The sequence below is a fragment of the Spermophilus citellus genome, assembly GCF_964194105.1.
Source record: "Spermophilus citellus genome assembly, chromosome: 6".
Taxonomy (NCBI): Eukaryota; Metazoa; Chordata; class Mammalia; order Rodentia; family Sciuridae; genus Spermophilus; species Spermophilus citellus.
In genome coordinates, this window is record NC_138187.1 from 89,863,855 (window position 1) to 89,884,496 (window position 20,642).

The following is a 20,642-nucleotide window of genomic DNA, read 5'->3' on the forward strand; positions in this document are numbered from 1 at the left end:
TCCAGATGCTTCAGAGCTGACAAGCATAGTCTACAATTAGAATTGGAGATATTAGAGAACTGTTACGAATAGACAGAAGATATCTCATGAAAACAGAAGAACATCTATTGCCAAACTGGCCTAGAGAGGAAAAGCTTTCACAAATAAAACCATCAAAACAGGGGGCCAGTCATAGGCCTGCTTAGCGGGGGTAATACAAGTCAGGTAAAAAGGGTTCTGAAAATCAATAAAGAGACAGATAACCAATAACAAAATTAGGCTTAATTAAGAATTCTGATGCGTGTTCAAATCCATGATACACTTCTAAATGTGACTTTTAGAAATATTTATTTAGAGGCTGGAGTCGTGGCTCAGTGCTAGAGCACTTGCCTGGCATATGTGGGGCACAGCATGTGTGAAGCACTGGGTTTGATTCTCAGCATCACAAACAAATAAAATAAAGGTTCATCAACAACAACAAAAAAAAACTCTAAAAAAAGATATACTGTTGTTATACAAAAGAGAGGCTGAAAATATAGATTTGTACAGATTTGTATGCTTATGCATACAGGATGAACCTTGGAACCTTTTCTGTAAAGTATGGAAGAATGGCCTCATCCCATCTTTCTCCAGCCAACTAAACAACAAAGGGGCCCTAGTAAGAAAAACAGGCATGTACACTAATCATCAAACTGGCATGTCTCAATCATGTACTTTAGAGTCAAAAATACAGTTAGTATGCTCCAAGATAAGAACTAGTCTGCCTTTTTAACTGCCATACCATCGGCACACAGCAGTGCCAGACACACAGTGCACACTATGGACTGAATGTTTAGGTCCCCACAAACTCATGTTAAAATCCTAACTCCCAACCTGATAATATTAAGAGTTGGGACCCTACGAGAGGTGTTTAGGTCTTAAGTCCTCGTGAATTGAACTGGTGTGCTTATATAACAAACTCCACAGAGCTCCCTTGCCCCTTCACCCATGTGAGAACAAAGTGAAAAGATACTACCCACAAACCAAGAAGTGAGCCCTCACAAGATACCAAATCTGCAAGTGCTTTGTTCTTGGATTTCCCTGTTTCCAGTATTGTAAGAATACACTTATTTTGTTTATAAGCTACCCAGTTTATAATAGAAATTTTACTATAGCAGTTTGAATGGACTAAGAACACATGTTCAATAAATAATGAGAGCTGGCGTTGTGGCTCAGTGGTAGAGCACACTTGCCTCACACATGTGAGGCATGTGGTTCTATCCTCACCACCACATAAAATTAAATAAACAAACAAAGGTATTGTGTCCATCTACAACTAAAAATATTTTTAAATAATAAAAATAAATAAGTAATGAGTGAAAGATGGCCCAGAAGGATAGGGTAAAAGGGGTCAAGACTTTTAACATGGAATTTGGCAAGGGCAGACCCACTGGGAGACCTCCTTAAAGGTACATCCAAGGTGTTCATTCCTAAAAGAAACTGGGGGGGGGGGGGAGATAGGTATATTTTTGTGAGGTCTATGCAGGTATATGTACACGTATATATTTTTATTTATGTATTACTTCATAAAATACATTCGAATTCAAAATGCTTATTGAGAAGGTTACATGTTTGCAGAAATATAATAAAAGCACAAGAATAAGAGAGCTAATGGGAACTTTAGAACAAAGTGTTTTGTTTCCAGAGAGTTCTGATACATTCCTCTGTACTTCTGATATGAAGCCTCTATAGAAGGAGCTAAGATTAACTGGAGGAGGAGGGCACCTCAGCTGGGAGACATGGCTTCTGTGTACTAACAAATTGCCTCTATTATCCACTGGAAATGGTCATGACTTGCAGGCATATAGAGCTGGCACTTTCATCAGATTTACATATGAAAAACAGGAGAACTAAACTGCATCTCAGGTCCCTTGGAGATAAGTGCTGTCATACACTGAAGTGAGAGCTATGAGCCCTGAATCTATCTGTTCTGAAGTTAAGTCATTTAATACCTCCTCAAAGCCTCAACCCAGAGGCCAGGTAGTCTGTTAGAAGACCACCTCCTGCAGGCAGGTACATGCATTACTAAAATTTATGAAAATGGGGAGTATAATAACCTGTCACACTGAATCCAAAAAACCCTATTATAATATGTGAGTACTGTGACACCCACAGTGAGGGTAACAAAACCTACCTCTATACCTGTGTCAAAACCTAGCAAGGAAACTCTTAGAATTACATGACTACCATACCAATCTGAACGTCTCCTAAAAGGTACATGAGTTATATTTTGATAGCATTAGTGTTCTTGCTAAATTGTTTTTTAAAACCTACACTAAAATTTCAATCATTCTTTTATTCTTATTAATATGCCTTTTTAAAAAGCATTTCAAATAAAACTTTATCAAAATAAAAATTGCTCAAATGCTGACTCTTCCATATAATTTTCTTCCCTGAGTCACACAAACCTAATTTTATTCCTCCCTCCTAGACAGTGAATGTACTTAACACCTCTTTTACAGGGTGTTGTTAGAAGCTGTTTGTGACTCTAAGTAGTGAAGTTAAAGAATGCTACATGAAAAATGTACACAGATAAAGGGAAACCATGTCTAAACTAGGTTTCCTATGCATGGAAAGGGCTAGAATTGCTCATGAGGCTTTCCAAAACATGTGAGACCCCCCCCCCCCAAATGCTCAAATTATTTCTCTCCATACCAAAGGATCTGTACCCCTGTATCCCTACCAAACTTAAATTAATGTCATATCCTTTAGGTGTTAGGACCAGAAAAAGGAAAAAAAAAACTGACAATGTATGAAAACCATTTTGTCAAACAACTTTGCCCAGACAGGTGAGGTGGCCACGCCTGTAATCAGGTGAAGACAGTAGGATCAAAAGTTCAAGGCCAGCCTGGGCAAATTAGGGAAGCCCAAGCAATTTAAGGAGACCCTGTCTCAAAATAAAAAGTAAAAAAGACTGAGGGTGTAGTTCAATGGCAAGTGCCCCAGTACCAAGCAAAAACAAAACAAAACCAATTCTGCCCAGGCCAGAGTAAGCCCATTCCCATATTGCTTTTTATGGGACGGCCCTCTTAGAGTGACTTCTCTGACCCCTACTCTAGGGTCCCTCTTTCTAATAACCGATATTCCTCTACTAATACCCTTAGCTTTCAGCTCCAGCTCAGTGGACCACTGGCACCTCTGCCTTCCTGGTCATTGCTGACTTTAAGGCAGTCATTACCTGCGGTTTGGCTCTTTTCCAAATGTCAAACTCTTCACTTGGATGACAGTCTATTTCATCCAACCTGCTCCACCCTGTATCATTCCCTAGGCATCCCTGATGGAGCAGATCAGGCTCTCCGCAGTCTCCCTTGAACTATACTCATTACTCACACTCTACTACTTGCACTAAAAGTAAGGATCACATTCACCATCACTTATCCCTCAAAGGGCTTAGCACAGCACTGCAGATAATATTTAAATACTTGTTGAACGAAAAACATGTTGTTTAATTACTCAGTTATGCTTTCTTTTGTCTGGTTTCATTATTTTAAACTTCTTTATTGAAAAACAACCTACAAAACAAGTACAGAAAGTGAAACCGAGTATTCTGGGTTTTGGGCAGACTTCTGTTCCTCTTCTTCCTTAGCACAAACTATCTACACTTTCCAGTTCTGTGTACAACTGGAGGCATCTTAAGACTGAGTGGTAGCCAATGCAGTATGAATAAAAGCAGTGTGTGCCTTTTTCAGACCTGTCCTCCGTACTATGCCAATTAACTTAACTGGGCAGCTGATTCCTCAGGCTACCCTTACATGTTCAAGATGGAAATGCCTCTAACAGCCTGAGACCTTAGATTACTGCTTTAAAAACATCTCCTCTCCAACAAAACATCTACACACACACACACACACACACACAAAAAAAAAAAAAAAAAAAAACACTTCCAACAACCCCCATCATCTGGAACCTTCTTAGATTATTATGGAATTGAGAAATAAACTTCTATCGTGAGATCATTTCATGTTTGGATATATTTGTTATTGCAGCAATGCTTAACCTAACCATTACAGGATCATAATTTCCTTTCTTTCCCTATCTTTACTCATTAGAATTCATACCAAAAAGTCCTCTTGAACTTATAGGTTACAAACCTAAAAGGACAAGATGAAAACAGTAACTGCCCAGAATTCCTAGAGGGACTGATTATCATTAAATAACTACTTGAACTGTGTGTGTGTGTGTGGGGGGGGGAATCAAGTTAACTTCTACAATGTCCCTTACTGGAAAAATTGCTCATAATTCCATACCTAATTTTGCTAATTAATGATAATTTAAAGTAACCTAACCTTATCTGGCTAGTTTCTCCACATGCTTCTCACTTTCCTTCTGATGGACAGGTGTGCAAAGACGAGTAAATCAATACCTGGTCTGGTATCTCCTATGGAGATAAAAGAGGTGCCCTGCGACATAGTCCATTATTATAATAGTAAAATTCTGGTGCTTGACAGGTCTGAGTGCAGCCTGTGAAACCATAACCCAACTTAAACACAAATAAATGTGTGTTATCCTTATCTCCAGCACTGTAATTAAAATACTCACCAGCACTTGGCAGTAATAAAACCTCCCTGTCCTTCTGAGACATTTGTAAAAATTCTTGTCCTAAGAATTTAATTTGTACCTTATACAAATTATAAATTTAATATATCTTCATTGCATTGTTGGTATTATTATTATATTAATAGCAATTACTTATCTAGGGACATATTTAATATGTCTTCCACTCATAGGCTAAGAGCTCTATGTTATAACGTAAACAGCAAAAACTTACTCATCACCAGTGCCCAATACATAAACTGTTTCATAAATAACTGCTGTTTAAATGGACAACTACAGAACTATAGGGCTTCCTTCTAAAGTTGAGTTTGTCTTCCCTGACTTTTGAATCTTAAATGATCTTAATAACTGAGTGCTTTATAGCTACTGCAGATTATTCCTATATTCTTTTTTAAATATTTTATTTTTTAGTCATAGATGGACACAATATCTTTATTTTATTTTTATGTGGTGCTGAAGATCGAACCCAGGGCCTTGCATGTGCTAGGCGAGCGCTCTAACTCTGAGCCACAACCCTAGTCCCCCTATATTCTTATTTTATCTCCATAGCAATTCCATGATTGTGCCACAGTTATACTGGGGCTGGGAGAAGATTATCAGCAAGAACTTAGGTCTTGTGGCTCTCCAGGCATAGAGTGCCTCCTACTGTAATGTTCACCCTTCTGTGTCCAGAAAGCTTTAAAACAGCTTCAAAACACTCATATTTAATTCCTATATCACTCTTTTAATCACTGTGAAATGTCCCAACCAAAGAAATTTAATAACAAATAGATATGCAGAAAATACTATGCAAGAAAAATATCACTTCTACTGTATACTCAAATGGAAAAGCTTCAAAATATCTCCCCCTTAGTTCTAAAAGAAACAAGCACAGAAAGAGAACACACAGCCCTAGCTCCACTGTCTGATACAATCATTCTTGACACAAAGCCAGGTCCCTTCCAGCCACTACATCCTGCTTCTTTTTACACTCAAAGGCCCAAGTCAGTAGGCTCACTCTTCCCTGAATCATCTCATACTCTGAAATACTTCCTGCTCCCTTGAAATAGGATGGGTTGGGCTATTCTCTCTCTATATTCCTCACAAGGAACGGAATAACAAAAGAAAGGAAAAACAAGAAGACCTCTATTTACTGTCTAAAATATATCTTTATATGTTTGAAAGTCCTTTTCTACTATCAATTTATTCCACAACTACTTTTACATATGTACTACGTCCCAGTTTCATTATAAACTCCATGAAGACTTTCCTTATGGTATCCTTGATGTTAAATGTTATTTCAGACATTAAGTATATAAAAATGAATAAGTCAGACCATAAGGCAACTACCAAAACACAAATTACTAAACATAAAGCAATATGTTACATAAACAAGTACTATTGTAGTAAACAGAGTTAGAAAAGATGGGAAAGGTTTTACAAAGAGTTGAGCCTTAGGCTGAAGAAACAATATGTGCAGGCTAGAGATGTAGCTCAGCCGCACATGCACAAGGCCCTGGGTTCAATCCCCAGCACCACCAAAAAAAAAAAAAAAAAAAAAAAAAAAAGGTGCAAGAACACAAGAGGCAAAGTAAAGCACTGTTGTGACCAAAAAGGTGGGTTCTGTCAGAATAAGAGGTTCACTAATGGGGAATAATGGGAAATAAGACCGGAAAATGCATCTGAAGCTAGACTATGGAGGTCTGTTAACACCTTGCTAAAGAAACTGGACTTTGTCATGGAGGCAATTCGGGGTGTCATTTATTTTAAAGCAGGATCATTACACAATCAATTTTAGACAGACATGAAGACTGTCAGGAAAACTAGTCAGAAAGTCACTCTACCAACCAATGTGAGAGTTGGCAAAGCCTAAGAGCAACAGAAATTGAGCTGAAGACAGATGAATATCAACAAGGGTTTTTTTGACAAGATGAAGAGAACATTAAGAAAAATGATTCATTAACCATATTAAAGAGTAAAAGGAGAAATAGGTTTATGTTTTGTTTTTTTCCTGTAGTGAAGGGAGATCTAAAGCTCCAGTTGTGCAAATAATTTGTTTTATTTTAAAGTATCTGTGGGCTGGGTGCAGTGGCACAAGCCTATAATCCCAGTGGCTTGGGAGGTTGAGGCAGGAGAATGGCAAGTTCAAAGACAGCCTCAAACAACTTAGCAAGACCCTAAGCAACTCAGCCTTGTCTCTAAATTAAATACAAAAAAAGGGCTGGGATACTGCTCAGAGGTTAAGTGTCCCTGGGTTCAATTCCTGGTACATAAAAAAAAAGTATCTGTAGAATACAGGTTAAGCTCCAAAAGATACTTTGACTGAGACTGGTCCTCAAAAGCATCTGAACAGTCAATGAAGATAAAAGACTTGTGGTATTATGATAGCTAATTTTCTAGGAGTTAGGTAACTTCACAGCCAGAAGAGCAAAGACAGAATTCATATTCAGTTCCCAAAAAAAGAATCAGCCTAGAAAGGATAGAGAGAAATGGTAAGCAGAAAAAAAAGATAATGGAAACAAACTTGAAATTAGAATTTGAAGTCTAACAGTCTGGTGTACTTACAAATCAGCAATATCAAATCATCAGTACTTCAGTGACCAAGTTGAGTGCTATATATCCATGCAATACAGTTCAAGAAAAAGGAAAAACAGTCAAGTAGCTATTCACAACACCAATGACAATTACAGAAGTGAGACAGTAAAGGGCAAACCACAAACTCCAAGTTTGCACAAAAGAAATGGGCAACCTAATAAGAAAAAAAATTCAGCTAGAACCCAGAAATAACTGGGTGATAAGTTTACTGCAGAGACCACACACACACACACACACACACACACACACACACACCCTCCAGACCAGGCTTTTGCTCCAGAAAATCACAGACACTATGGCACAAATTCACATACTTCATCATCTAGTTACTCAAAGGGAGACAAGAGACCAAAGCTAAGTTCATAAAGCAGACAGGATAGACAGAATCAAATTGGAATATCAATTAAATAATTAATTATTGCCGGGCCAGTGGCACACACCTGTAATGCCAGCAGCTCAGGGAGTCGAGGCAGGAGAATCACAAGTCCAAAGACAGACTCCGCAAAAGTGAGGTGCTAAGCAATTCAGTGAGATCCTGTATCTAATAAATACAAAAAGGGCTGGGGATGTGACTAAGTGGTTGCGTGTCCCTGAGTTCAATCCCCAGTACCAAAAAACAAGAAAAAAATTAATTATCCTGGATTCAAATATTCCTCCTTATTGTGAAACATGTGCCTCAATTTAAAAACAAATAGGGAAGCTGAGTCAGACATGATAGCACACATCAGTAGTCCCAGCTCCTCAGGGGGTGAAGTCAGAAGATCTCTTGAGCCTTGGGGTTCGAGACCTGACTGGGCAACATGGCTAGACTCTGTTTAAAAAAAAAAAAAAAAAAAAAAAACAGGGAAACTGGAGACAAAAGGCAAGAGAAGGTGGGGTTATCTGTAATTAGGAGAAGAGAATGGGGTGGAGAGAAGCACTAGTATAGACAATGGGGTGGAGAGAAGCACTAGCAGCAAAAAGTTTACCAGACACCTCAACTTCAAATCTGCACTGACTCTAACAGCTGCAGTAACACATCGCTTGGCATGTTTTAAAACTTTTTGCACTTAAAAGCACTGGTATTTGATCATCTTGTAACCTCATCCCACTTTGGAGAAGGGATAAGCATCAATAAACTTTGACAAACTTGACCCCGTTCTGTCTCCAGTAAACCATACCATTCAGGAAATAAACCAACTTGAATATACTTATTAGTAAAGGGAGCTTATTGTCATGATCACACAGTTGAGTTTTCATTTTATCTCCCACTTATTTTAGCAGTATCTGGCACTTGCACACACAACAGTTGGTGCTATTCTTCCTTCTAGAAGACTTTATCATCCATATCTTGTTAAAATCACTAATTTCATTAGGCCTCAATTGCCCCACCTGTAAAACCAGAATGATGTTCGTGGGTTAGAAATCGAATGTCAGGTGTTTTGTAAATCAGAGTGCAATACCAAAACGGAAAGAATAACTTCTTAAATCTAACATATAATTGCGACCCCCTTTTTTAGTCCTAAAGGAACTGAAAACACCAGGAGGTTAAATGACTAGTTCTTCCTAAGGTCGGGTAAGGAACACATATCTAACCTAAGCATTTCCATCACTCAAATCTCAACGAATTCTTCCAAAGCCCAAGGCCTGCCCACTTCACCTTAATCTTCTTATATCCAGGTAAGGGGGAGGGAAAGAGAAGCAACAGAGTAGCAGAAAATGACTTGCCCAAGGTCAAAACATCAGAGTAGATGAGCCAGCAACCGAGACCACGTCCCCGTACCTCCTCCACCAGCCCCAGAGAAACGACGAGCTGGCCCTTCCTGGGCCTCAGAGAGCACCGTGGGGGCGGGGACCTAGCCCGAGCTCACCGGGCGCCCGGGCCTCCCCCGTGCGCACATCTCTACGCCAGCACCTGCCAGAAGCCCCTTACACTCACCCTCCACCGACCCCGCCCCGCCCTCTGACTTAGGGCCCCACCCCCCAGGCCCGGACCCCCGGGCAAAGCCCCATAGGTTAAGTTTCCACGTCACGGATCCCTGCCTAGACTCCCTGCCATGTCTACGGTCTCACGCACTATGGCACTCCGGACCCGGGCCCTCGCCAACGCTGCCTCAGGGCTCGCGCCGCTGGCCGCCCAGCCCAGCGTCCCCCGCAGCTAGCTCCTCCTCCGTCCCAGACAGCAAGCAGAGACAGCCACCGACTTCCTCCGCGAGCTCCGCCCCGCCTCAGCCCAGGGAAGCACCCGCCGCCAGAGCTGACGGACGGCCCCAAGAACCAATAGAGACTCGCAACCGGAGGAACAGGCTGACGGATGGCCCCGGTAACCAATAGAATCTCACGAATGTAAAGGACGCGGCCTCCGCCAGCGAGCCACGCCCTGTCCGTGCTTCCGCTCGTGCGGAGAGGCTAGGGGAAACTTTCCCAGAGTTCCTTAGAGCTGCCTGGGTTCCCGCGGGAGCTACAGCTGTAGCGGCGGGGAGGTAGCCAAGTACCACTGCTGATTGGGTGAGGAGTGGGCAGAGTACAGGAACACCGCCCGTAGGAGTCAGACCTCTGCAGTGGGAGGCCCAGCGCGCCGCAGCCCCTCACTCATCCCTACAGCCGACGTGGGCCGGCCAGGCTGCAGGAGGAAGAGCCGCATGGGCTCGGCCGATGAGAGCAGGCCACGGTCCGGCCCGGGTTCCTCCGAAGCTACCCCTGTCTCGGCACTGTGCAGGGTCGGGGTCAAGCTGCTTGTGTTTCTCCGTCCCACTTCACGGCTAGGTGCTAGAGCACCACACCCCACACCCTGACCTTTGGGCTCCGCCTAGACTACTGCGCGAGTCTGGAACGGGCCAACTAGAGTGGCCCACAAGCGTGCTCATCGCCGACTCTCCTGTCCCCTTGAGGAGTCACCACCCTAAACTGGGAATCGCGGCTCCTCCCCACATCCAGAACCAGTGGCTTGAGGGTGTTGGGGGCAGCTGCTCTCCTGTTGCCCAATCGGGCCGGGCCTGGACACCGGCACATCGTCGCAGAGGAAGGTCACGTTCAGAAAGCGGAATCTCTTGTCACTTCTCAGTTTCGCCCAGCCTACGATAGCGGGGCCCCAGCTGAGGAGGACTGGTGCTCGGGGTCCCTCCCACTCGTTCGGGGCCAAAGGTGATGGCTCGGCCCGGGGATCCGCGGCGACTCTGCAGGCTGGTGCAAGAGGGCCAGCTGCTTGCCCTGAAGGCGGAGCTGCAGGAGGCTAGAGGCTACCGAGGACCGGGCGGGGACACCCTCCTCCACTGTGCAGCCCGTCATGGGCGCCGGGACATCCTAGCCTATTTGGCCGAAGCCTGGGGCATGGACATTGAGGCCGCGAACCGAGACTACAAGAGGCCTCTACACGAGGCTGCCTCAATGGGCCACCGGGACTGCGTGCGCTACCTGCTGGCTCAAGGGGCAGCTGTGGATAGCCTGAAGAAAGCCGACTGGTAGGTGGCCGGGATCCAGAAAACCATTCCACCTTGTCACTTCCGGCAGAATCAGATTTTCGTGTACTTATTAAGTCTGTCCCCTTGACAGTATAGCTTTTCTCGGCTGCTAGTTTTTCATCCTGGAGACCTGCTCTGCAGCAAGGTCGTCCAGCAAGGTTAACCTTCCTGCCCTCGTGGGGTTAACTGAACAGGACAATAACTTCCCTTTGTGAGACAGTATGAAATATAATCAAACAGTGAATTGTGTGCAGTGCTCCTAGCTCCAGGATGTGAAGTTCTAGCACTTTGTCTAGCTACATTACTACCCCATTTGCTTTGTTTTGACATTATTACAATCCATACAAATAGTCAAATTTCATCAGTTACACATGTGCTGTGAGTAGAACCTATGTGATGTTACCAAGTGAGGCCTTGCATAACCACCACTGTCAAGGTACTGTACCATCACATAAATAAATCCCATTTTGTTGAATTAACATTATTTTTAGTGCCTCCTGCATAAGGTGTCTTCAAATCGAAGAACCTAAGGTTTACAACTCTATGAAGTGCCTACCTTCAAGTGATTCCTGATCTGATTTAAATAAATAAAAGAGGGTTAGGGGTGTAGCTCTGTGGTAGAGCAGTTTCCTAGCAGGTAATAGGCACTGATTCCATCCGCATCACTGCAAACCCACCACTGCTGCAGCAGGAAGAGAGCCATATAGTTAAGTACATCTTCCCCACTGTGGTGAAAAAGTAGACTTAGTTATGTTTTGAGGATCATCTATGGCTTTTATTAGCTCTGTTATAATTGATTCTATCCTGGCTCATAAACAGTTTTGCCTCTCGGGTACCTCCCTGCTGTAGGTTTCCATTAATCACCATCATTTCCCTTTTGTTATTTCTCCCAGGCTTCTCACAGCAGGCAAGTTGCCAGTCAAAACTATTTTCCAGTCCCCTGAATTCTCTAGGTTTCCCAACTGTGCCAAGGATGTGCCTTTCCCAAAAACCTGGTACCTTGCTGCTAATGTCTTAGCTGCCTTCATTTGACAGCTTATCCTGGTTGGCCTTAGGACTCCTCTGATGATGGCTTGCACAAGGAAGAATCTTGAGGTGATCCAGGACCTTGTAGAACATGGAGCCAATCCACTCCTGAAGAACAAAGATGGTTGGAACAGTTTCCATATTGCCAGTAGAGAAGGTGACCCTCTGATCCTCCAGTACCTGCTCACTGTTTGCCCGGATGCATGGAAGACAGAGAGCAAAATTAGAAGAACTCCTCTGCACACTGCAGGTACAATCTACAGCTCTGTGTAGATGCAGGCCCATGTGTGCAGCCTGCTTCAGCCAGCACTGCCCAACATCTTGTTGAAGTCACCCACAGAGGAATGAACAATTTGAGAAAATAGAGATCAAGGATGTGAACATCCTTGGAGGAGATAGGTCATTGAGTGCATGACTTTGGTGATTTGTGTTTTGTCCCTGGTGAGTGGAATTCTGCTTCCTGATTATCATGTCCTGAACTGCATTCTGCAGTCACTCCTTTCCGCTATGAGGTTCTACCTTACCTCGGGCACAAAGCATTAAAGTTGGCTATCTGTGGACTGAGAACTCTGTAAGTGTGAGCATCAGATACACTAATCCTCCTCTAAAATAGTTCTTGTCAGGCCTTTTGGTCATAGATGTGAAAAAGCTGACTTAAATATTGCTTATCCAGTTGGTTTTTATTTTTCTAGGACAATAACAATCAATTTAGGTGCTCCTTCCTTTAAGTCACAATGATAAGAATGGGGGCAGAGGGCTGGGGATATAGCTTAGTTGGTAGAGTGCTTTCCTTGCATGCACAAGGCTCTGGGTTCAATCCCCAGAACCACACACATACACACACACAACACACAAGAATGGGGCAGAGAGGAGAGCCAGAAGGGGAAATTTCTTTCTTTCTTTCTTTCTTTCTTTCTTTCTATTTATTTATTTATTTATTTATTTATTTTGCAGTGCTTGGGATCAAACCCAGGGCCTCATGTATGCTAGACAAAGGCTCTACCCCTGAGCTACATCCCCAGTCAAGAAGCATTTTATGTATGCACTAAAAAGCTCTAATTCTCAACTCTCTTCTCCCAGCAATGCATGGCTGTTTAGAAGCAGTAAAGGTGCTTCTTGAGAGGTAAGAGCAAACAGTAAATTGGAGGAAAATATTTTAGTTCTAACAAGGAGTTAATATTGGCCTTACATAAGAAGTTCAAGCAGATTAAGAAACAAACTAAGCTTGCGAAAAATGAACACAGGACATAGTAGATAATTCTTAGACTGTAAAACCAAAATAGCTATCAAACAGATGAGGGAAAAATCATCTGTTTCTCTATTCAACTAACATACATGTGTTCACTTAGTGCCTAATATAAAGTATGCTCTGTATCAATAGAGGGGCTACAACAGATACAAGGCAGTTACAGTTCTGCCTTCATGGAATCAGAGACTGGCAAGAAGACAGACTGATAAGCTCTGTATGTCTGATTAGCATTGCAAGGAGTTGCAGGATCCCTAAGGGAGCAAATAACAGAAAGGCTCACTTGCCTAGGAGTAGGGATCTCAGGACCCAGCAATACTGAATTTCTCACCTGAAGGAGGAATACAAATTGGCTGCAACTTGGAGGCAAAGGAACATCCAGATGGAGGTATCAGCATCTGTGGATACTCTGAGCCAGGAAAAACTGTAGGACTTGTGAGAAACTGATGTGCTGAAGCCTAAACAGTGAAGGGAGCATACTTACTGTGGACCTTGTTAGAAAGTTTAGATTTTGTTCAAAGTACATGAGATAATATGGAAGTGTTTGGAGTCAAGAGATAATAAGATATTAACTATTTTCAAAGATCCTCAATCCTCTGTTTACAAAATGGGGTAAGGGGTGGTAGGAAGGTGCTTTCCAAAGCACTTTCCATTTGGGAGACTGGTGCAGTGAAATGGGAAAGAAATGATAGTAGCTAGGCTGGGGAGATGATGAGGGATGAAGAAAAACATCTGGAGATGTCTAAGAAGTAGACTGTGTAGGTTTAAGTGAAAAACAAAAGGGATGAAGGAGGGCTTGGGGACTTAGCTTAGTGGTAGAGTGCTTGCCTAGCAGGTGCAAAGTCCTGGGTCTAATCTCTAGCACCACAATAAATACATGAATGAAGGAGGAGAGGCTTTAAGGATGATTTTCAGGTGTCCATGGGAAGTCTAGATGACTTTCAAGGTGGTGGTACACATGTGACTTTCTTAGACATTGAACACCAGAGAAGTAGGTTGGGGTAAAAGATAATTTCACCTGTAGACATGTTGAGGGTATCCAATTAAAAACTTCAAGCAGGAGTTAGAGAAACAGAAGGGCAGAGATAGAAATGTGGGGCTCCTAGATATAGAAATGATAATTGAGGCCAGAGTGAAAGAGATGACCTGAGGTTAGCATATCATTAGAGAAAAGCACTTAAAATTCACTTAACACTGGCCCTACAGTGCCAGGAGCGAGCGGGGGGAGTTGCCTAATGGGAACATACTTGGTTGTCTGCAGATTATAAGTATTCTTTCTTTTATTTATTTAGGAAATGTTTTCAAGCATCTTCATGTATTAGGTTCTGGATGATAAACTGTCCTTCCTCTAGTGGAACCTGTAGGCTAGTATGGAAGCAAGCATAGATGAATAATCCCACAAATAATTGTCATAGAATTACAAAGTGTAATATTACAAAGGAAAAGTATGGAACACTAGGAGACAATCCAAGTCTTTGTGTAGATTAGGGGGTGGTAAAGAAAGGCCTCTGTCAAAGTTCCATTCACATGAGACTTGAAGGAAGAGTTTGAGTTGACCAAGGGAAGAGTGGAACTGTAATGTTTCAAGCAGAAGGCCCAGTGGATGCCGAGGCAGGAAAGGGCTCCACAATGTGATGACCAGGAAACAGAAGGGAGCATGGCAAGCCCAGGGTTGGGGGAAGCTGGAGGCATGAGCAGGTGCCACATGCTTCTGGCCCTTGGAGGTCATGTGAGGTTTGAGGTCTTGTCTTTCATGCAGTGGGCAGCAGTTGAATGGTTTAAGCAGGAATGACTTTGTCCATTGCATTGTGGAGGGAGGACCACGGTTACTATGGAGAATGGCAGAGCAAGGCAGGTGTCAAGGTGCCAAGAACATTGGGAGGCTCTTGCCAACTGACTTAGTCTTAAAGAGTGAAAGCAGAGGCAGAGGGAAGGGTACAGAGTTTTAAAAGTGGTTTGACTTCAGAATTAAGAGATGTGGGTAACTGGGTACAAGAGATAAGGAGCCACAAGGATGGCAGTAGTGGAAAGGCAGGAATAAGGACGCAGGCTTCAAAGTAGAGAGGAGACGGTGCCATCGAATAGGTCAGAGAAGGCTAGGACATGAGCGTGTTTTCTGGGGAAGATCAACATGTACTCCTGAAGGTCCAGGGCTCATTTGAGATACTGAGATGGGAGAAGAGGGAGAACACACATGCCTGTTGTGTTTGAAGTGATGAATGTTCTTAGCTCTGTCATTTGGGGTTTTGGCTCTAGGTGTCAGTATGAACCAGACTGCAAAGACAGCTGTGGTGTCACCCCTTTTATGGATGCAATTCAGTGTGGACACATCGACATAGCCAGACTGCTCCTCAAAAAGCATAAGGTATAAAAATGGGTTTGTTTTATTCCTGTGGTTCTTCCTACAAATTTTAGATTATAGGATAAGAATCTGAATCATTATTCAGATTCTAGGTTCAAACCCCAGCTCTGGCAAGTTCCCCTCATGGTACCCCTTGGCCTCTTTAAGCATCAGTATATCATGTTCCCTTCTATAATATGGGAACAAATTCCATTTATTCAGGAGGTTCCTACAGGGATGAAATAATATCATGTACACAGAGCAGTTAGCAAGTTAAGTATTCAATAAATAGTAGGTCTTTGATAGTAATAATAGTAACAAACTGACTCTTACAGTGCTTTTGACACTATAGCATGGAACATAGGCTTTTTTAAAAAAAAGATATACGTGAGAGTAGAGTGTATTTTGACACATTTTACCCACACAGAGTATAACGTATTCTAATTAGGACCCCATTCTTGTGGTCATATGTGATGTGGAGTTACACTCGTTGTGTATTCATATATGAACAGAGGAAAGTTATGTCCACTTCTATCTTTCCTATTCCCATCCCCACTCCCTTTCCTTCATTCCCCTTTGTCTAATCCAATGAACTTCCATTATTCCCTAATCCCCCTTATTGTGTGTTAGCATCCACATATCCACATATCAGAGAGAACATTTGGCCTTTCGTTTTTTGGGGCTAGCTTACTTCACTTAGCATGATATTCTCCAGTTCCTTCCATTTACTGGCAAATGCCATAATATCATTCTTCTTTATGGCTGAGTAATATTCCATTATGTATATATACCACATTTTTCTTAAGGTAGGTTTGCCCTGGGGGCACCTAGGTTGGTTTCATAACTTGGCTATTATGAATTGAACTGCTATAAACATTGATGTGGCTGCATTTGTATAGTATACAGATTTTAAGTCCTTTGAGTACTAAGGAGTGGGATAACTGGGTCAAATGATGGTTCCATTCCAAGTTTTCTAAGGGAACTCTGTACTGCTTTCCATACTGGTTGCACCAATTTGTAATTCTATCATCAATGTGTAAGTGAACCTTTTCCCCCACATCCTCACCAACATTCATGGTAACATTTATTGTATTCTTGATAAATGCAATTCTGATTGGAATGAGATGGAATCTTGGTGTAGTTTTAATTTATATTTCTCCAATTGCTGGAGATGTTAAACATTTTTTCATATATTTTTTGACCATTCGTATTTCTCCTTCTGTGAGGTACCTGTTCGGTTTCTTTGCCCATTTATTGATTGGATTATTTGGGTTTTGGGTGTTGAGTTTTTTTTACTTCTTTATACATCCTGGAGATTAATTCTCTACCTGAGATGCAGGTGGCAAAGATTTTCTCCCACTCTATGGGCTTTCTCTTCACATTCTTGTTTCCTTTGCTGTGAAGAAGAAATTTATTGATTTCTTGATTTTACTTCATGATCTTTAGGAGTCTTATTGAGGAAGTCCGTTCCTGAGCCGATATGGTGGAGAATTGAGCCTACTTTTTCTTCTATTAGGTGCAGGTCTCTGGTCTAACACCTAGGTCCTTTGTCCACTTTGAATTGAGTTTTGTGCAGGGTGAGAGATAGGGTTCAATTTCATTCTACTACATATGGATTTCCAGTTTTCCCGGCACCCATTTGTTGAACAGGCTATCTTATCTCCAATGTATATTTAATAACTGTATTTATGAACACTGGCTCTTAACCTTTTTTTTTTTTTTTTTTTTTTTTGGTTATGGTTAGAGTCCTTTAGACAAAAGCTCTGTATCCTCTGCCCAGAGAAACATAGACAACTAAGTAAATAAGTACTGCCAGATGTTATCAGGTATATGGACCCAGGTTTTTCTGCTGCTTACCGTTGCTCTTCCCTCCTCTCTCTTAGGCTTGCTTTTCAGCTGAGGATAGCCTGGGGTCTCAGGCTCTGCACAGGGCAGCAGTCACTGGGCAAGACGAAGCCGTCCGATTCCTGGTGTCTGATCTTGGTGTTGATGTAGATACAAGAGCAACAGCAACCCATCTCACAGCACTTCTTTTTGCAGCTAAGGTAGATTTGTTCTCATGATGTTGTCTCTGCCTATGTAGGCTTGCTTTATTCCATTTATTCCATTGGTCCTGCTTTGTTTGGCTCCATCTCTATGAAAGAAATTGCCCATGTTCCTGATTCCCAAATCCTTTCTCTCTTTAAATATAAACCTGACTTTATGCCTCCCTTCCAACTTTTTTGTTTTCAGGAATAATGTTAATGTGATAAAGACTCATTGTATGCAGTTTATAGCTCTCTAGTCTTACCCTGGAATTCAGAAGTTAAGATCTTTAACTGAAGCAAAGTAATTGTATTTACTGCTCTCTCCAATGTAAAAGCACTGAAGATAAGCAAAATTTCTTCAGTAGAAAGGGAGCTGTTCTAACTGCTCTTGAGTCCTGTGTGTTACCTACACATTATTCAGTGGCTGCCTGCCTTGGCTTGTTTTTCTAAAAGTAGGATTTTTTTCCCCCTGATCAACTACACTCTCCTGCGTGGTCACCACCAAAGGAAGAAAGCTAGTTTCCTCCATAGAAAGATAGAAGCTGAATCCTTGATTTTGGTCTCTCCACATACTAACAGACTGAGTGACTCAGGGAGATCTTGAAGCAAAGTAAAAAGGGCTGGAAATGTAACTTAGTAGTAAAGTACCCCTAGGTTCAATCCCCAATACCAAAAAAAAAAAAAAAAAAAATTTATAAATGATAACACTAGCCATAATAGAATTCTCTTTTCTAAGAGGTTACAATCTTTTGTAATTTATCTCTACCCTAAAGATTATAGCAAAGCATATGGTTCCTTGGGAAATTTTGAAATTGTGGATTCTATGTAAATCATAAGATTTTTAATTCTTACATTTTCAGAAACCCAACTCTATTAGGTTAATAATCTGGCGTACAAACTTGATCATCTATATCCTAATAATTAAATATTGCCAAGATTTTTTTTATTATTTGAGAGTGATATACTGAGTCTTTCCTTAAGTATGAAAATTTGGTTTTAGGAGTTGACTATTAAAAAGAGCCAAATATGCACCAGAGTTTGTGTGTAAAGGTTTTCTTTTGTTCTCATCACAGTGGTAATGAATTTATTTCAACACCCAGGAAGGACATACAAGCACGATTCAGACTCTCTTGTCCTTGGGTGCTGATATCAACTCTAAAGATGAAAGAAATCGATCAGGTATTAAATGTAAATAGTCCACCTACTTTTATATTAAAAGCATTAGTTTGGGGTTTGGAGGTGGTGTGGCTATGTATAGCTCAGTGGTAAAGCACTTGCCTAACAGACACAGGCCCTGGGTTTGATCCTCATAATCACATAGGTAATACAAGACTACACATACACACACACACACACACACACACACACACTGGTTTTAATATTTTTCTTCCAGTAACTTTTCCTCAAAATAAATTTTCCTTTGTTTGCAAAATTATAAACCTATTGCTATTATCATGACAATGATGATGACCACTGCTCATTACCACTGCCCTTTTTACTGTTACTTTAAACCACAGCAATATGTGCCATCAAAGCACTTTGTATCTAATTCATGAGGACACCTGCTGTTGAGGTGGACAAGAGCAAGGTCTCAGAAATATATTCTTAAAGCCAATTCTCTTTTTTATTTTTGGTGCTGGGAATTGGTGCCTCTGTGTGCTAGGTATTTGCTGAGGTGCATGGTGGGTACCATAAGCTACATCCCCAATCCCACTCAGAACTTTAAGTTTAAACTTGGACTTTAGAATTAAACCCTCTAAGTAGTATTCAATGAGCCAAAGGCCATCCTGTAACGGTTTACTGAGATCTTTATGCTTCAGAGGCTTGCAGATGATAGATTCTGGCTCCAGGGGTGGAAAGGCAGCTATGCAGGCTAGCTCCTGAAGATTAGGCACAGAAGCAATGAAGCTCTTAGACTCTCAACACACCTGAAGGGAATATTGGCCAACATGTTTTCTTTTTGTCATGTGGTACTTATTCATGGTGATTTTTACTTAGAAAAAGAATTCAATAAAACATTGAGAAAAATTTCCATGCCATTGAGACTGCCTTTGAATGGCACACAGGAGTGAAGATGAGGAGGATCAGTCTCCTATTTCTCATTAATTTATTCCATTGCTTTAGAAAAGGTTCTTTAAATCCTCTCTAACTGGTTTTGTTATCTTTAAATAAATCTTTTGGCTGGGTGCAGTGGCACATGCCTATAATCCCAGCACCTTGGGAGGCTGAGGCAGGAGGATCAGGAGTTAAAAGCTAGCCTCATCAATTTCGAGGTGCGAAGCAACTCAGTGAGACCCTGTCTCTAAATAAAATACAAAAAAGGGCTGGGATGTGGCACAGTGGTTGAGTGCCTCTGAGTTCAACCCATGGTATTCCCCACCTCCAAAAAAAAAATCTTTTAACCCAATCAGGTTAAAAAAAATACTGCAAGTCCAATATAGTAAAGTCATGGGTATGGATGAAAAGTATAAAATACGAATTGTTGAATGAACCAAAATTTTTGTTGGGTACAGTTGACTTATGAGGTCAGCATTGCTGTAGGGGGTCAAGTTCTAAATCCATGTCATTTTGTCTCCCCTCAGCCCTGCATCTGGCCTGTGCAGGTCAGCACTTGGTTTGTGCGGAGTTTCTCTTGCAGTTGGGGCTGAAGGATTCTGCCGACATAACAGGAACCCTGGCCCAGCAGCTCACGAAGACCGCAGGTGTCCTTCAGGGCTTTGACCACAGTGAGGTGGCATAAGGATGTTTCTTAAAGGAGACAATAAAGTATGTGATAATTGATATCCTGCTTCTTAAGTCATTAACAGACTCATTGAAAGTGTTCAGTAGCTGGTGTTTTCTTCTCTTCCTGCCTTCCCTCGGCATGTTCCTCTCTTGCTGAGGACTTCCTGGATGGCTAGGAGTTTGCGTTCCTGACTCCATGACTGACATGTTGTGCAATCCCCAGCACAATTACAAACTTTTCATAGTCCACATTTCTTGTTTTTCTATCCTTAAAGTAGAAGTTGCTAATGTCTATTAAGTCAGTCTCTGAAATGCTTAGAGAAGCATATAACATGCATGAATGTAACATATACACTGTTATGAAGTGTATTATGATAAATACTATATGGTAAAGCAATGATAACATCAATTGCTATTAGCTTGAGCCATAAAACATAATTGACCTATTCAACTTCTTCCTTCATAAACTTTTACTTGGCCATTACAATGATCCGACTTTGGTTTCTTAGGAAATGCTTATTATGTGTTTAAACAGAAACTTACAAAGAATTAATGAAAACTTTTCTTTTTTTTTTTAATATTTATTTATTTTTCTAGTTTTCAGCGGACACAACATCTTTGTTTGTATGTGGTGCTGAGGATCGAACCTGGGCCGCATGCACGTCAGGCGAGCGTGCTACCGCTTGAGCCAC

General features: G+C 41.6%; 2 protein-coding genes across 7 annotated transcripts in view; one reads left to right on the plus strand and one right to left on the minus strand.

Annotated features, from left to right (window-relative positions):
- Positions 1 to 9,358, minus strand: part of FBH1 (F-box DNA helicase 1) — a 56,941-nt gene extending 47,583 nt beyond the window's left edge. For 3 of the 5 annotated variants that reach the window (XM_081299304.1, XM_081299307.1, XM_081299303.1), the window contains exon 1: positions 9,203 to 9,358. Coding sequence is in view for 2 of the 5 variants with exons in the window: in XM_081299307.1 (XP_081155433.1) it covers position 9,203 (1 nt within the window). In the remaining 3 variants the exon portion in view is untranslated. Of the gene's footprint in view, positions 1 to 7,586; positions 7,688 to 8,908; positions 9,138 to 9,202 lie in introns of those variants that run through there. The other 2 variants (XM_081299305.1, XM_081299306.1) reach the window with 2 other exon arrangements.
- A 182-nt stretch (positions 9,359 to 9,540) lies between these two features.
- ANKRD16 (ankyrin repeat domain 16) lies at positions 9,541 to 20,007 on the plus strand. Of its 2 annotated transcripts, XM_081299309.1 has the most exons (7): positions 9,541 to 10,586; positions 11,642 to 11,862; positions 12,693 to 12,735; positions 15,115 to 15,223; positions 17,083 to 17,244; positions 18,327 to 18,405; positions 19,809 to 20,007. In XM_081299309.1, the coding sequence occupies exons 1-7, from the start codon at positions 10,273 to 10,275 to the stop codon at positions 19,964 to 19,966; spliced, it is 1,086 nt and encodes a 361-aa protein (XP_081155435.1). In that variant the 5' UTR covers positions 9,541 to 10,272; the 3' UTR covers positions 19,967 to 20,007. The 2 variants fall into 2 exon arrangements, with proteins under 2 accessions (XP_081155435.1, XP_081155436.1); XM_081299310.1 differs by lacking the exon at positions 18,327 to 18,405 and having other exon boundaries at positions 9,542 to 10,586.
- Positions 20,008 to 20,642: the final 635 nt, after the last annotated feature.

Coding starts and splice junctions, on each gene's coding strand:
- ANKRD16 (XM_081299309.1), top strand. CDS start 10,273: ATGGCTCGGCCCGGGGATCCGCGGCGACTCTGCAGGCTGGTGCAAGAG. Junction 15,224..17,082: donor TGCTCCTCAAAAAGCATAAG/GTATAAAAATGG, acceptor CCTCTCTCTTAG/GCTTGCTTTTCAGCTGAGGA. Junction 18,406..19,808: donor AGATGAAAGAAATCGATCAG/GTATTAAATGTA, acceptor GTCTCCCCTCAG/CCCTGCATCTGGCCTGTGCA.